At 37.2% G+C, this 16715-nt stretch overlaps 1 protein-coding gene across 3 annotated transcripts in view; it reads left to right on the top strand.

Annotated features, from left to right (window-relative positions):
- CBLB (Cbl proto-oncogene B) overlaps window positions 1–16715 on the top strand; it is a 125565-nt gene that overhangs the window by 60698 nt on the left and 48152 nt on the right. For all 3 annotated transcript variants that reach the window (XM_021400552.1, XM_021400545.1, XM_021400561.1), the window contains exons 4-5: window positions 3422–3568; window positions 16541–16697. In XM_021400552.1, the coding sequence (XP_021256227.1) occupies window positions 3422–3568; window positions 16541–16697 (304 nt within the window). The remainder of the gene's footprint in view (window positions 1–3421; window positions 3569–16540; window positions 16698–16715) is intronic.

Genomic DNA, 16715 nt, shown 5'->3' with positions numbered 1-16715 from the left:
TGATCCAATAGACCTTTTGAAGTCTATATACGAATGGAAAATTTGATTTATCACATTTGTATCTTAGGCATTCTGGGGTGAATTCAAAGCCTACAGGTGGCTTTAAATACACTGTCCAGAATAAGCAAATTAAATGTTCTGCATTAGCTCTGTGATGCACAAGCATGTCTGGCAACAAATAACTGAGTATGACTGAAGAACTGGTATTTCAGAAGTAAAATTCTACTAGGGGTTTGAGCTGTATGGCATCAGCCTGAGTTAGCAAAAGAAAGTTAGCAGAAGCTAAGCATGAATTATAAGAAAATCATCCAATAACAGGTGTTGAGCATGTTGCAGATAATGTGGAAGAGACCAACAATACCTGTTGCATAAAATGCAGTTGATCTACTGTAATTTATTGTTAAAGTATTCTTAAATCTTACTGCAGTAGCAATTAAATTGTGAAGAATGATCATCTCAGCTCAATTTCCTATAAAGAACCAGTGTTATTTGATTCTAATTTCTGAAAAATAAGATTGTTCTCATCAGCGTGAAATCCATTCCCTGTACATAAATAAATGAGATGTTTGTACTCTAAATCAGGCACAAAATAGCTGAGGAAAAAAAGCACACCTCTAACTTGCTCCAGGTTGCCACTGGAAGTATGTTATAATTGTAAACCCTGAAGGCAGCTTCTCAGGCATTAAAACCATTGTTTCCCTATTAATTTGATAACTTTTTTAATTGAAATGTTCCTCCAGTAAGATCCATTAAGATGTCTTTCCTGAGAATGGAGCCTCGGAGGCATCCAAGTGGTTAGTTGAATATATGCATCTTGTGATGCCTGGGAAAGCCCTCCACAGAGTAGCAAAAGTGCCTGTGCCAAAGCAGATAACTGCAGTCAGATGAGAAAAGTGCAAAGGTAGTGAGAATTGGTGGCTTGTCCTGATGGCTTCATCTCTGCACCTTGCATAACTCTTGAAAAGCATTCTTGAAATCATTAGTCTTTGTATATCTCGTAAGTTACTGAACTCTGGCATCATGTAAACATATCTAAGCAAAAAGGGTGCATTATGTGCTTTACAATTGTGAAGAAAAATATGTAAGCGGAAAGTTAAGACAATTTATCATTATTTGATGTAAGAGGAACTCGAGATAATCATCTGGTACAGCAAGAACCATAATTAAGGAAGAAACAGCTACCATATATACAAATGATCAAGAATTTGCTATTTATACATACTGTGGTATATGTTCAGGCACAGATAAGGTTCTGGCTTGGGTCAAGTTTCAGCTTTGCAGTCAGAAAAGAAGATATCTCAGTTTGATACTAAACCATTTATTCTCATTTATACAAGCATTAATCAAGACACTTTTCTCTTGACTCTTTATCTAATTGACTTGAAAGAGAGGTGTGCTTATACAGTTCATGACTGGCCTTGTTCAAGCCCAGGTTTGCGATTCAGGTCCAGTCCTGGCATGACTGTTCTGGGGGTTTGCTGGCAAGTTCCTGTCAGTGGTTGGTTTGGTCACATACTGTGCTGCTATGCCTATTAGGCAGTGCGTGTGTGTGCAGCCACATGCTGCCCTCCAGGCAAGGAAGACCTTCTGTTGACAGCGCAGGGAGGGTGCCCCAGGTAGAACCTTGCATGACTTCATCCTTTAGTTTGCTGAAGCCTCACAAATCCAGTGAGCTTTGTAATAGTTCACTAGGCAAATTAATACCTGAAAAGAACCCCTGCAGCATAATAAATTGCAATTGTAGACAATGTAGACATATACACTGTGTGCCAGCCAAGGGAGAGCTCTGTTAAAACTTGTGCTGAATGATGTTCTCATCTGATCTGAGTATAGAAGGGTTCTTGCCTGATCTTGAGTCTAAGGCAGGCTGACGAAGCCACATTAAAATAGCTGTTGCTTTTTCTGTGCATCAGGATTGAGTTCTGAGGAATAAAATAGTAAAAAACCATGTGCGTACAATTAAAGTACAAAGGAAGCAGGAAGGGGGATAGCAAGGAACAAATCCAGAAAATAAGGAACAGTTGGGCCTCGTAATTACAGACATCTGATTATACTGGAGGAATTAAAGGACTTTGAGAGAATTAGTCCTACAATTGTTCTGATGAATATACTCTCCCTCCTCACTAGGTTCAGACTTTTTTTTTTTAAATTGATTATATTTTCAAAATAGCAATCTTTAGCCTGTGTTCCCTCATAGCAAAACCTGTAGGAAAATCTGCAACACATCTTCCATGGGAATCTCTATTATAAGTTGCACAAAAATTTGGCTGAAGTAATTATTACTTCAATGCTAAAATGAGAGTTCTTTTAGGAAGACCCTGGTAAGTCAATTCTACTATTTTGAGAATGAAAAATTGTTATTCATATTTTGGAACATATTTGGTATGCACGTGTAAAAATCTATCAAGTGAATCTTATTTTTTTTAATATGACCAGGGACTTATGAATAATTTTGAATTGATTTAAAATATTGTATGTAAGCAGTTATGAATTACATGGTTGATAAGCATAATTTTATTATGATTTCCATTAAACTGCTTGAAGCTTTGTGAACTAGTACTGGAGATTGTGACAGATGAATGGGCTTGACACAGGGCACTTCTACGTCATTAAAGATATGTAAGAACACTAATTCTTCATTAGAAACTGGTCAGTCTCCTGGGTCTTCTCTGTTGAATACATCAAATGGGAAAATGTCTCTTTTCTACTGCCAACATGGCCAAAGAAATCTCCAGAAGGAAAGTCTCATAAAAATTGCTTAACCATTCTTCCTTCTCATCTCCCCACCATCTCCCACAGATTTTTCCATAGTGAGGGAGGATCTGCATTTAAAGATACAATGTTCTTTTCACAGTACTAAGTAAGATTTCTATGGGAAAAACGACATGATTTTTTCTTTTTGGTGAACCAACATAAAGTCTGGACAGTTTATGGAAGTGAACTGGTAGCCAAAAAAAGAAGTTTGATTTTGTTTCTAACATGGCAGTGAAAATTGTAAGCAGGCTGTAAGTAAAGAGGAAGCATGTAAGAAAAAAATAGGAAGTGGCTCCAGTATGAGAAAGCTGGAAAGAATGAAAAAAAATACAATTACCATAGGAAAGAAGAGTAAACTTAGTCCTCTGCCATACTTATATTCTAAGAAACCTGGACTAAAATAGTTTTGATGTCACATATAAAAATAAATTTTATGGGGTTTTCCTTTTGGTTTTGATTTTATACTTATGGTGACCTATGATAAATATGTATTCAGAAGTGCATGCGAACACATACTACTACTTGGTACTTGTTTGATGTGTTTTCAGTAGAAAGCACAATGATTCTCTTGTGTCAGATGGTGATTATTACACAAATATACAGGATTTATGAGATTCTGAAAGATCTATTCAAGTTTAAAATTTACTTTTTTCTATTACATCCACAGGAGAAACTTAACTAAGCTGTCCCTCATCTTCAGCCACATGCTAGCAGAAATCAAGGCTATTTTTCCAAATGGCCAATTCCAGGGTGATAACTTCCGTATCACCAAAGCAGATGCTGCAGATTTCTGGAGAAAGTTCTTTGGAGACAAGTAAGTACTAACACTTTGCACAATTCTTAATTGTTTTTAATCATAAGGAATGATATTTTCACAAACTCAAATAATGTTTCCAAGTATGTGAGTGAACATATTACAGGTATTTTCTCCTCCAACTCTTTAAATTAGGCGAAACTCCTAAATTTATTATTAGCAGCTTTGTTGCAGTGCTGCAATTCATTCAAAAGGTGAATAAAAATGCATGGGCAGTTCTTCCAAGGGCACTTAAAATTGATCATAAATTGGACTGGATTACATAAAGCTGATTGGTTTCATTCTAGGGTGAAGAGAAACTGTTTTTGTGAGGTATGTGGCAAATCATGATACTTTCTATCATCTATATGTATATTCTATCTATTCTATATCGTGTGTGTGTATTCTACATTTGTTAAGTCTGAAGTCTGAATTGGGATCTTAATATTGATCTTATGGACAGTATGTTTTCATATTCCATCTTTTACTTTCTAACTAGAGTAATATTTAGTATGAAGTAAATGAAGTAATTTTGTTTTAGTAGTAAGGGATAAAACATTTTTTCTTTGGCTGTACTATCTACAGTTGCAGATGACTGATGTTTTCTTTTGTCCAAATTCTGTCACAGGAAGAGGTTCAGTAACTGGAGATATGGTGGAAGGTTTTATCAAAAGAAGTTTTTTGGAGAAACAGTGTTCAAGAGTGTGTTACAAAATGAATACTGAGTGATACTTGTAGATAAGTGACAATTTAAGATGTTGGTTAACAGAATATTCACAGTTTGATTGCTTTCTCATGTGGAGAAATATTTTAGAATGCAATGGAGCTGCATTATGGTCAAGTCTGATACCTTGTGGGTTGGCACATTTGTGAAGTAATTTGACTGTGTGAATTTACAACAGTTTCATTTCCTTTTTTTTTTCTTTTGCTAGTCTAAAGAGAGCTACTGTTAGTTTCCAGCTTTTAGGTTTCATTTCAGTGTAGTCTGGTAATTTCAGTCTTCTAACAAATTTCTTTCCCATGTAGATATTTAGTGACTTGATCACACTCAAACTCAATCTTTTTTTTCGTTAAAGGAAAGGAATTTGGCCCTGTTTTGTCTTGCTTATTTCACTTTTTTAGAATATCTTTAAAATGCCTAAAAGGATCAAATAAAGTCTCTATCATTTAGACTTTTAAAAAGTGTCAGTCAAAAGAAAAAAAAATGTAGTTTTGAAGCTTGCCTTAACAGTGATCATCTGTGTTCATAATCTCAGTTTTCTTTGCTTTGCTTTCTTTCCTTTGCCTAGCAGGTCTCAATCTTCACCTCCTGGTCCTCTTCTCCTGTTGGGCTCTGTCCTTGAATGACCTTATCCTGCTGTCTTGATTGCAAGTTCCATTTCTGTCACTGGGATTTACACATCTTCTGCAAGATGTTGTTTCTTTCTGGCTGTCAATTATCTGATCTTAATCAGCTTCGTCATCTTCTCTATTCACTGTTATGTTCCTCTTTGCATTTGTCTGCTAACTTGTTCTTTTAATGTGAGCTTCATGTGCTTCACTTCAGGTTTATGGTCCTGGCAGTTTCCCTGGAAAATGACACAACAGACAGGTGCACAAGGTGTCAGACAGTAGGATATAGTAACATATAAGTAAATTTTTATCGGAACAAGACTGATACAAAGATTTTTTTAAACTTCGTCAGTCCATCTGAATAGCTGAGCTCTACCCTTGCCTTTCTGTCTGTTCTCACTTAACTCTTTTCTTCCTCAACTGATCCCCGTAAGTGCTTCTTTCTAATCTTATTCAGGGCCATAGAGCTCTTACTTTTTCTCATCTAAATTTCTTAATACAAACAACTTTAAATATCAGCTCTCAGTACTTAGCATCTTTCTTTCCCCGTATGCTGTACCCTCACAGCTTGTGTGTGTACCTTCATAGTTCTTTTAATTCGTTAAAGCATCCATGGACCAAAAATGCTCAGGAATCCTGCCAGTTTGGAGATGACCAGTTAATTGCATGCATAACCCTGGTTATATATATATTTTTTTACTTCTATCTTTCCAAGTGCTGCATTTTCAAACTAGGTAAATAACTACAGTTTCTGTTAAAACTGAACTCATTTCATTTGCCTGTCTTCTAAGCAGTCAGGAGTTGATATGTGCATGGGAGCCTTGCCATTTTCTCACTTGCGTGCTTAAGTAACTGTAAAGCATGTAACAGCTTGAATCTCAAACAGGAGAGAAGGTTTTCTTGGCATTACATTTAATCTCTTCATTAAACAAAATACCTAAAGCTTATTAAACATTAATTGACTTCTACTCCGTTTAGAAATATGTGGCAGGTATGCCTTTGAGCAACATCTTTTACAGTGGGCCTGTTATGACAAATTAGTTTGCAAATAATTTAGTATCACTTCCCTAAAAGCAAAGCCTACATAAAGATTTAGGGTGTTACAAACAAATTATAAAATCTGTTTTTAACCTCGCCTCCTAGGGGTATGCCCCTTGGGTCTTGTTAAACCTCCAAGTCTTGTAAGGTAAACGCTGCAAATGGAGAAGCGCTAGAGGAATGATATCGCATATTCCCTGGATGCGTTTCTGTTTTCTGGGGCCAGCCTGGACTCCTCACTTGTTTTTCAAAGCTCTTATTTTGAGGTCAGTAAGTAATTCTGCTCAACAATAGAGTGTAAATTAAAAGTAAGTTTCACTTTACCTTGGCTTCTTATGGATAAACTGTAGCAGAAGAAAAAGCAGCGTATTTTAATTTGCTGAGGAATAAAGTCCAAAAGATATAATTTCAGAGAACCCAATTCGTAGTTAATTTTTTTTCTGTATCTTCCTTAACAAGTGGGGAACTTTAAGTTTTGTAGCTTTGTTACATTTGTCTGTCTGAATACTTTCTGCAAAATTGTGCTTCTGTACTGTAAGATTATTCAATCCATTATCAACCAGCAACATAGGATGCAACCATTACTTCAGTGTTTAAAGCATGTCAGGTGTGGGTTCACATGACTTTGAACTAATTAGTAGAATAAATGACTAGGCTTACTATTGAAAGTCTGCAATGCTCATATATAATATTTATGTGTATATATATACATATATGAGGGCTGCACTGAAAGTAATGCCTCTTTATTTGGTTTACCTGTGACCTCAGAGGTAGGTGTTGGTGGTATGGCAGTAGAGGTTGAACCTTCCCACCAATATTCCCTTACATGTTGTTGCTGTGTAACATATGGCAGTCTTACATGGAAGTTTGTATGAAGCAAAGGTGTATCATTGAATTCCTCCATGCAGAAAATAATGACACTCACTGACATTCATCAGTGCTTGCTGAACATTGACCAAACAGTGTATGAGAGCACAGTGAGACTGTGGGTGGTGTTTTTCATCAGTGATGACAGCAATGTGGAAGACAAGCCGTATTCCGGACAGCCATGTGTATCACAAAATGAAGAGCATCTTGAACGGCTCATTCACACTAATTGGTGGATTACAACCAGGAAGTTGTGTACAGATCTCAATATCTACTTCAGTGCACTGGGAACAGTGGTGGCAATGTTGGAATATTGCAGCTTGTGCCAGGTGGTTCCCATGAATGCTCACACAGGAACAGAAAACACCGTATGCAAGTTTGTCAGGATGTATTGGACCAATACAAGGCTGAAGGTGACAGTTTCCTTCATTTAATTGCCATTAATGAGCTGGAGTCAAAATGACAGTCCATATAGTGGCAACATGTGAATGCTTTATCAAAGTAGAAGTTCAAAACACAGCCCACATTGGGTAAAGTGATATGCACTATCTTTTGGGATAGGAAATGGGTGATCCTTTCGGATTTTCTACAACCTGGGCAAACCATCAACTCTGACTGCTACGCCATGATGCTGACCAAGCTGAAGGCTCAAACTTCCAGAGTCAGACCAGAGAAGAAGGCAACCTTTCTATTGCACCATGATAACGTCAGGCCCTAGACCAGTTTGAAGACCATGGAGTACACTGCCATTCTTGGCTGAGCTGCTCTACCATACCCACTGTACAGTCTGGATTTTGATGCCTTCTGACTTTGATCTGTCTGGGCTAATGAAAGATGGACTGTGCAGGCAATGCTTTCCTAGCAGTGGTGCTGTTCTAGCAGCTGTGAAAGAGTAGTGGGTCACCTCTACTGGTGCAGATTTTAACGAGCATGGCATGCAGGTTCTTATTCACTGCTGGCAAAAATGCATAGCTAATAGTGGTGATTGTCTTGAAAAATACTGTGTTGTAGCTGAGAATTTTCTCTATCAAGTAGTGTTCTTGTGCTCTTTGTATCTGTTGTAGTTTCCATGAGCATAAATAGGAGGCATTACTTCCAGAGCAGCCTACATAGCTGCTCTTTGAATGTTCTATAGAGAAAACAAGAGTAGTTCTCAGCAAAGAAATTAAATGGTTCCAACAGAATACGGTGCTGAGAACTCCACGAATTTTTTGGGCTTTCAAATCCCTCCTCAACTTCTGCATTTCTGTATCACCTTTACAAAACTTGTAGATAATGTCAGTAGCTAAGAAGTCTGGCAGCAAGAGAATGTTATGGAACTTGTGAGAGATGCAACTAACTTAATAATGGAAATCATCAGCACTTACATGGGCAGAGTGCAAAATAAATAAATAGTCAGGAGCTTTAGAGTTGTAAGGATTTCTAGTAATGCATGTTTAAGAGGAGACGGGAAAGCCTCGGAAGTGATAGGATGTTTAGAATGGGCCTGAAAGAATGAATGTAGGTTTTATGTATTTACAGAGAGGGGTCTGACTGATGAACCAAGATGGAAGATTGAGACTTTGGTAATTTGGATGTAGGAAGAAATGGAATAATTGATTTCTTTGCAAGAGCAAGGTAGAGTATATATCCAAATTAGAGGGCGAGTGATGTCAGCAGTGCCCAAATAGAAGGCCAAGGAGAGTTCTGGGTGCATGGACTTTGTCAAGGAAGCTGACTGAGAAACGATGTCATAAAGATGAAGGAATAGAGAATTTTGGATTCAAACTGTGAAAACAAAAACCAATAAGCGAAAACTTTCCAAGGGCTAAATAATGACTAGAGTGGCCAAGAGCGTAGCTATTTGATGTATTCACTGTCTTCCTCCTCATAGCCAGACTTTTAAAGAAAATACAGGGTCTGTCTGAAAACGAGCTAAGGAATAAATTGATGCAGAGTTTATGCCAAGGACAAGGTCAAGATTTTAGGTTAAATTCCATACCAGGAAGGTGTGTGACAGGGACAAAAGCAAGAAAGTGGTAAAACTAAGAAAGTGTGACTTCTAATTTTGTACTGGTTACTAGAATGCAATTATTGGAGCAAGCGGTTTTAGTGGAGTCGCTCATAAGTCTCTCTGTCCAGGGTTTATCATTACAGTTGTTCTGAGTCAAATTAGAGTTTAATATGCAGCTAAGCAGTAATGCTAAGTGGAACTGTGAAATTGTAAGGCATGTAATCAGCAGTTACATTTGTTTATAGATACTTTAGTAACCCCCAGTGGGTTGTAAATATGGATATAAAACATAATCTGATCGCTTCTTCATTATCTGCATTTTATCACTGCATAGTGCTCGATGTTAATTTCCCCTGGTTCCTCACTCATTTTAATAGCATCTTACAGCTTTTACTTATTTTCTGTTCTGAGTAAAAATGTGCAAAAATACCACTGGGAGCAATCCTGAACTGAAAATGAGAGTGGGCGAGATGACCTAACAGAGCTTTCCAGCCCTTGAGTTTGTAAGCTACAGTGAAGTCATGCAACTGCTTTGTAACTATTGAAGTTTGTGATTTGCGGCTGCCTTCATGTTGCAGAATGAATCAGCATCAAAATGCTAGTGTTCTTAGATTTTCATTTCTTTCACAATTCTGCCATTTTTTAATCTTTTAATGTTTTACTCTTCACTGTGAAACATTAAAAAAAGAAAGTCTTTCTGTTATTGTTGGATAAATTGACCCCCCACCTCTTCATTTCTGAGGAAATGGAAATTGTTTCACTGCTAGGATCAAACTCAGTATTGTTTTAATGATCTGATAGTTGTTTTTTTTTTCTTCTATCTGAGTCCTCAAGTATATTTTAATTGTAATTCAGGGGAAAATGTGGCTATTGATCTCTCAGTAGCAGATAAGTGGGGTATTTCAGGTTGACACATCAAAATTTTGAGTAGTTGTGTTTCTGTTGTGGTCAGTGCTGTTTGGCTCAGGATAGGACAGACATAGCCTCTGTTGCCTGGATTTAGAGAAGAAGCAGTAAAATAGGCACAGATCACATGGCAAGACTTAACTTGAAAACATTTGACTGTCAAAAAGTGAGGTCTCAGATAAACTTGGTTTTAACACCTTGTTGATCCCCTTATTTATTACTTGCTGTCCTGTTTATGCTGCTGATAGTGCCCTGGAGACATCCTATTGCCTGAACACTGTAAAATATGGATTGAAGAGGTGATCCTGGCCCAGAGACCTGCTAATCTGAGTATGAACTGAACTGTAAGGAGAAACCAAAAGATACAAACAGATGAAAGAGGAAGAGGCAGTGATGTGGAAGCCCGCAGTGATGTGGAAGCCCACAGTGTTTGTAACTGTAAAGATGATTTGACAACAGAAAATTTTAAAGGGAAGAAGATAAAAATGGAACAGGGTTTTTAGAGGGCGATTGTTTCCTTGGCTAATCATCAGCATGCAAAATATACTTATTGGTAGCCTTAACCTGAGGCAGAGGTAGAAGGTATAATTCCCTAGGAGGTAGGGATACATAAATCTTCCTAAATCTTTTTGTATAAATGTAGTATCACCAGATTTGAAGAAGAGAATATTACAGAGAAGAGCTAGTCAGCAGAAAGGTGAAAGACACATATGTTGCTCTGAAAATATTACCTTCTATTTATTTCCATGGAAATTACAACAGATACAAAGAGCATAAAAACACTTTTGATAGAGCAAATTCTCCGCTACAAAATGCTATTTTTCAACATAGTCACTACTAGCTGATTTGTACAGATGAGTATATCAAAATGCTCTTCGTTTCGTGGTGTGACACCTGTGCATGGCCATCTGGAACATGACTTGTCTTTCACATCACTGTCACCATGCATCATCCACCACCTTCCTGTGCTCACACCCACTATTTTGTCTCCACAAACATTCATCAAGCATTGATATATGTCAGTGGGTGCCGTTTTTTCTGCATGGGGGAAAAAGTGCTTCATCCACACTTCTATGTCAGATGCCATTTTGTCAGACTGCCCCTCCGCTGCCATCTGTCACACACAATGTGTAAGGGAATATTGGTGGGAAGGTTCAACCTCTACAGCCGTAATACAAATATCGACTTCTGAGTTTGTGGCCAACATAATAAAATAGGAGACGTACTTTTGGAGCAGCCTTCGTATGGTCAAATAAACCGAAAAAGACAACAGTCTTCACAGCTATTCTGGGCAGCTGAGAATAAGGTTAAATTGGATATCCAGAGGATAGAGAAAGAAAGTTGTGATAGTTTACACACGTGAATGTGAGACAGGAGAACAGATTCTTGATGAATAGGCAGGAGAGGCAGCAGTTTAAGGCTAAAAGAACTTGCAAATCATGGATGTGCTTTGGAGTATGATTTGAAATCAGAGTTGGAAATATATAGAAAAGTTTATCTCTTCAGGGGCTCTTCAGGAAATGCAAGCTTCCTGTGTCTCTTAAGGAAATATGAGTTTGCTGTCTCACCAGCAATGTCCAGTTATGTGGCTTTGGAAGTGGATATTTTAGGTGATATATATTCCTCGTTTCTGAAGGCTTATTTTCTCACTTTTACTTTCTCTTCTCTCACACTAGAATCATCTATATTTGTTCTGTATGGTGTCACTTTCTAATGAATGTACTGGCATGATATGGCAGAATTCATTTTTTCCCTTAGGACTCAAATTCTCAAGCATGTCAGTTGTTTGCTCTGCAGCTCAGAAGCAACGAAAATATGTGGCCTCTCACTTAAAACTGAAGCAACAGTCTTAAGAAAGTGCTGTGTTTAGTGGTGATAAACTAAAATCCGCATTGCTTACTGCAGACGTGCAAAAAATGTTTCTGCTTGGGTCAGTGTTTACTTAAGTATTTTTGAGTTTGCTCTGAACACAGTACTGCCCTTCTCATATTGTGCATTCTGGCAACATTTCAGAGAGTTTCTCGGAGACAGAAATGTTCACTATTAAGTATAAGTTACACAGGTATATGTTTACCTTAGACAAACTTGAGGTCTGTTCTAGTTCAAATGGAATCAGTGTCACTTGATGTTCAGGAATAGCTGCATTTCTGCAGTTCTACTGAAAAGCTATACTTCGAAGATTCTCAGAAAATATTTACTTCCTTTCCAGGTTTATTTTCATGTCTTCTGCTTTTTAATTATGTCGCTAATTTCAAGGAGTTTAAGAAAATCCCATCTACACATGATCAGGGCAAGAAGGAAAGGAGGACCTAAATTCCTCTGCTAAATTGTGTAAAAATTACATTCTGGACACTTAATCATTCACCTTTAGATGTATGGAAGTTGTGTATTCAGTGTTTAAAACTCTGTATTTGACAATATTGAGTGATGCTATCCTTTGAGATGTGTCAATAATAGTAAATGGATACTATCTTATATGAAAGTATTTTTGAGGATGTAATTTTATTTGAGCATGTGTAAATTCATTATTATTCTTTGAGTATGCTAATTAATTCTACTACTGCAGAAAAAAATATGGAGAAGCAGTCTCGTTTTAAGAGGCTTGGGGAAGGACATATTTAACATATGTATATTTTTTGGGGGCCAAGAATCTTAAACAAAAAGACAACCCCAGAATACAGATAGCTTTGTTGACTGAAGAGAGGTTAGATGTACACAGGAAACCCTTTCAGGGAGGAAAAAAAAAAAAAACGAAGAGCAGAACCTTTTTTTGTTGTTGTTGTTTTGTATTTTCTTTCTTTAAATTAGTATGGACTTGCTCCTGCTCTGGTGATTAGGAAAAAAAAAAAAAAAGCAGTACAAAGGCACTGTATGGATTAACCATTTCCTAAAAGTTTGACATATACAGATCAGGATTTCTTTGTTGAAAGAAATCTGCTGTATGATATCTATGTTTCAGCTTCCTTCGTGTTTTTATTTGCTTCTAAACTTGTCTCTGAATATTTTAAATTAATTGTGGGTCTTAATAAAGTAATACACAGTACAGTAACAGCATGTACATATCATGTATTTTTAGAATAGAACAGAATAGTTCAATGGGAAGGAACCTTCAAAGTTGATCAAAGTTGACCACTTGAGGGCTAACCCACAGCTAAAGCATGTTATTGAAGGTGTTGTCCAAATGCCTCTTGAACACTGTCAGACATGGGGCATCTCTAGGAAGTCTGTGCAAGAGTTTGACAACTGTCACGATAAAGAAATGTTTCCCAGTGCCCATCTGATCCTCCTCTGGCACAGCCCCGTGTCCTTTCCATCTTGCCGTCAGTTCCCAGGAGCAGAGCCCGGCACCTCCCTTTGCGTCCCCTCCTCAGGGCACTGCAGAGAGCAGTGAGTTCACCTCTCAGCCTCTTCTCCTGACTGGGCAACCGGAGTGCCTTCAGCCTCTCCTCACAGAACATGCCTTCCAGCCCTGTTACCAGCTTTGGTGATCTTCTTTGGATGCTTTCCAGGATCTTGGCATCCTTTTTATGTTATGGAGCCCAGAACTGTAAACAGTATTCAAGATGAGGTTGCACCAATGACAAATATAGTGGAGGAATCACTTTTTTTTTTCCGTATTAGTGACCTGTTTATTTTTCCTCAAACTATATAATAAAATCAGAAACTATTACCAAAACTCTGGATGTATCTGTTTGGAATGTGTAGTAGGGCTCTTAACTTTGGACATCAAACATTCAGTGAAATACAGCCACTCAGCTCTAGTCATGCTCATTCTACTGCAAGAAGTAGCCTATGTAATTACAACCAAATACCCTAAATACTGAGTGCACTTACTGAACCTAAATCTGTAGGGAACTAATGTTACAAGGCAGTTGTATCAGATCTTTCAGAAGAGCTACAGTTGAGTTGACTAACCTGTGGCAAGTGTCCACAGGTCAGCCTAGTGGCAGTAAAGACCTTGTGTCAGTATTGTGCAGGGTATCATTATGGCATGATGCAACAAACATTATAATGACAAAGATCATTGAAAGGTCCATAGCAGATATGTTATATGATTCAGGAGCTGAATGCTGCAGGCAGTTTCTCATTACAGATTTTTCTTTTTATGAAGTCTTTTTTTCTTTCCTGTAAGAAATAGCATTCTGAGCATTAACTTGGACAGTCCTAGAGCCGAACTTTGGTTTGATTGGTGGTGCTGTCTTCCCTATCCTGCTGCCGCTGGCACCCTATACCCTCCTTAAACAATTAAAATAAATCTTTAGATGTAAATAATAAAAAGGTGCCTTCAAAGGCAGTGAATTCCCTAAAGCACATGAAAATATTCATTCAAGAAAACCATGACATCTACAAAAATCTTTCACCCCTTCATCGCTACAGGAAGCATTTTGACTGAACCTCTTGTAGTTCTCTGTCAGAGTTTTCTTTTTTTTCAATGTGCCTAAAAGGTCTCCTGGTTTCAGTTCTTTAGGAGAAGTGGAAGTTTCTGAATTCTTGACCTTGTGATGGTTCAGTAGCAGCTTCAGAAAGGGGTGTGTGTCTTGTCTCTGCAAGTCCTCAAAAGAGCATAACATTTTGTACAAATTAACTGGAGAGAGACACCTGGGGAGAAATGATCCCTGGCTGGTACTATTTCAAAGTATTTAGGAATGAGAGCTGTGTAAAAGTAGCTCCTGAGAAATAGGAATTAATGTATTTCAACAAACAGTTATCACCCACTATTTAAGAAAGTAGAAGGTAAGACCTATTCCACGAAGTTCAACAGAACAGTTCTGCTGGTATTAGTGGATTTCAAATTGGGGCCACATTTTAGACACTTTTTTTCGTGGAGAAATCCCACAGGATAACTTTCAATGTTATTTCGTTAGCTAATCACTCATTTCCCAACATCTGGTTTCTATCTTAGCCAAAGTACTAACAAACAAAACTCTAAAAAAACATATGCTCCTGAAGACTTCTGTGCGTTTTCCCCGTCACTGGTAGGGTTTGGAGGGGAGGGTACAGAGTGTTAATGAATGGATGATGAAAGATCCTACTTGCTAATCCAATCTAATGAACATGTTTTCATTAAATTGTCTCAGGCAAGGCATGAAAAACTAGTTCTTAAGATATAGTATGGCTAAATTCTTTCTCGTTAGGTTATTATTTTTTAACTTAAGGGTTAATTAACTTTTCTGACCCTATTTCACTGTGATCCTAGTGCTGTAACCATTCAGATGGTTTACTGAAAGATTCAGAAGATATATCAGGGCTAAAGTTACAGAAACTAAATTAATCATAGGCATTTGAATGAAGACAACTTTAACACCACAAAAGCACTTAAGTTTTCCAATTTTGTTCTCTGAACTTGGTGCAGCACTTCATTCTCTCTTTACCATAATCAAAATTCAGTGTACGTTCTTTCTTAAATGGCATCTGATGTGGTATCTCTCTTCAGCTCTTTGTGGTTTCCTGTTTTTCGTACACAGATGAAAGTATCTGCTGAGATCTATTAAACTAGGCAGTTTATCATGTCTGACTTTTCAGTGTAAGCTTCCAAACAACATTTAGACTTCTTTGCGTGACTCAGTAGAAATATAGGAAAATGTCTTTGGTGTTGTACTTCAAATTGCTATTTGTTTTAATATAGCTTAGTTCCAAAATATTTGTTATGCAGTGCCAACTTAAAATGGTTGGTCTTTTTCTTAAACAATATTGTAGTACCGAGTAATATGTATTTCTACATAATGAAATGCTTCGCTGTGGCTTTTCTAGGTATCTTGACCCTTTATAAAAATAATGCAATGTAAACTAATAAAAGTAGCAAGAAAATGTTCATGAGTAGGTGAGCCCTGCATCTCTTATTTTGACATCTAGCAATCATTAAAAAATATTACTCGGAATATGTGAAATGTTAAGTCCTGAAAATAGTTATGTATTGATTAGTGGTTATATACTAGTTAATTAACATATTTATAAGTAACATATAATTTGCTCTCAGTTCAACGCAGAACCTTTGTAAGAGAAGGGGTTATGGCTTTGCAAAATTTGGATTTGATCTTAATGAGAACATGAGAAAAAGAATTATTAGTGAAGAATTTCTCATGGATTTGAGAGTGATAAAATGGAGTACTTTAGTGTGATCAGCCTCATATCAGATTCAGGTTGTAAGCACTTGGTTGGAAAAATAACTAATCTACATTACCTCAGCCTATGCAAACTGAGTTTGACAGATTGTGGCTTTGCACTAGGAAAGATAATTTTAATCTCATTCTACTCTGATTTCCCATGTTCTACCATGTTCACTACTCTCCGAAAATAATCCTTGTTGTGCCAGAATGTGTGAAGGTGAAAATCTTAGAAAATGTCTTCTAATATCTATGTAACTGTCATGGGCTATAGCAGACCTTGGCCCAGTGGTGATGATAACTGGATGGTTGTTATCAGAAGGTTCTTGGCCAGTGTTTAAGAGCTTAAGTTATGAAAAAAAGGTTATTGCAGTGGGTGCTAAATTGGTGTTTATCATTCTGAGAATGGAGACTGCGAAGAGGAGAGATTGTTTGCGAAGAACAGAGGTGGTATTTCACATTAACTTTGAGAAGGTGCAAGGCTGGTTGCTCTACCTGCTTAGAAGAATATTTCAGTTTCCACAGTGCTTTCTGTCATTGCGCTATTGAAGCTTGAATATTTATCATTGCAATTTAAGGTGTTACTTTGTTCCCCTGTGTTTTAAAGGCTTCTTTCAGATAACTTAATTCTTTTTGTCTGTTGAAAAACCTAATTAATGCTCATCTACTTCAAAAGTTAATCTCTGCTGTCTAAATAAGTTATCAAAATTTTAATATGGGTTTTTATTAAATTTGTTACTTCCCCCCTCACAGAACTATAGTGCCATGGAAAGTGTTCAGGCAGTGCCTTCACGAAGTTCATCAGATAAGCTCTGGTTTGGAAGCAATGGCTCTTAAGTCTACTATTGACTTGACCTGCAATGACTACATTTCAATTTTTGAGTTTGATATCTTCACTAGATTATTTCAGGTAAGACTTGAAAATTTT

Source organism: Numida meleagris, chromosome 1, assembly GCF_002078875.1.
Source record: "Numida meleagris isolate 19003 breed g44 Domestic line chromosome 1, NumMel1.0, whole genome shotgun sequence".
Taxonomy (NCBI): domain Eukaryota; kingdom Metazoa; phylum Chordata; class Aves; order Galliformes; family Numididae; genus Numida; species Numida meleagris.
This window is presented reverse-complemented; position numbering and strand designations above follow the sequence as displayed.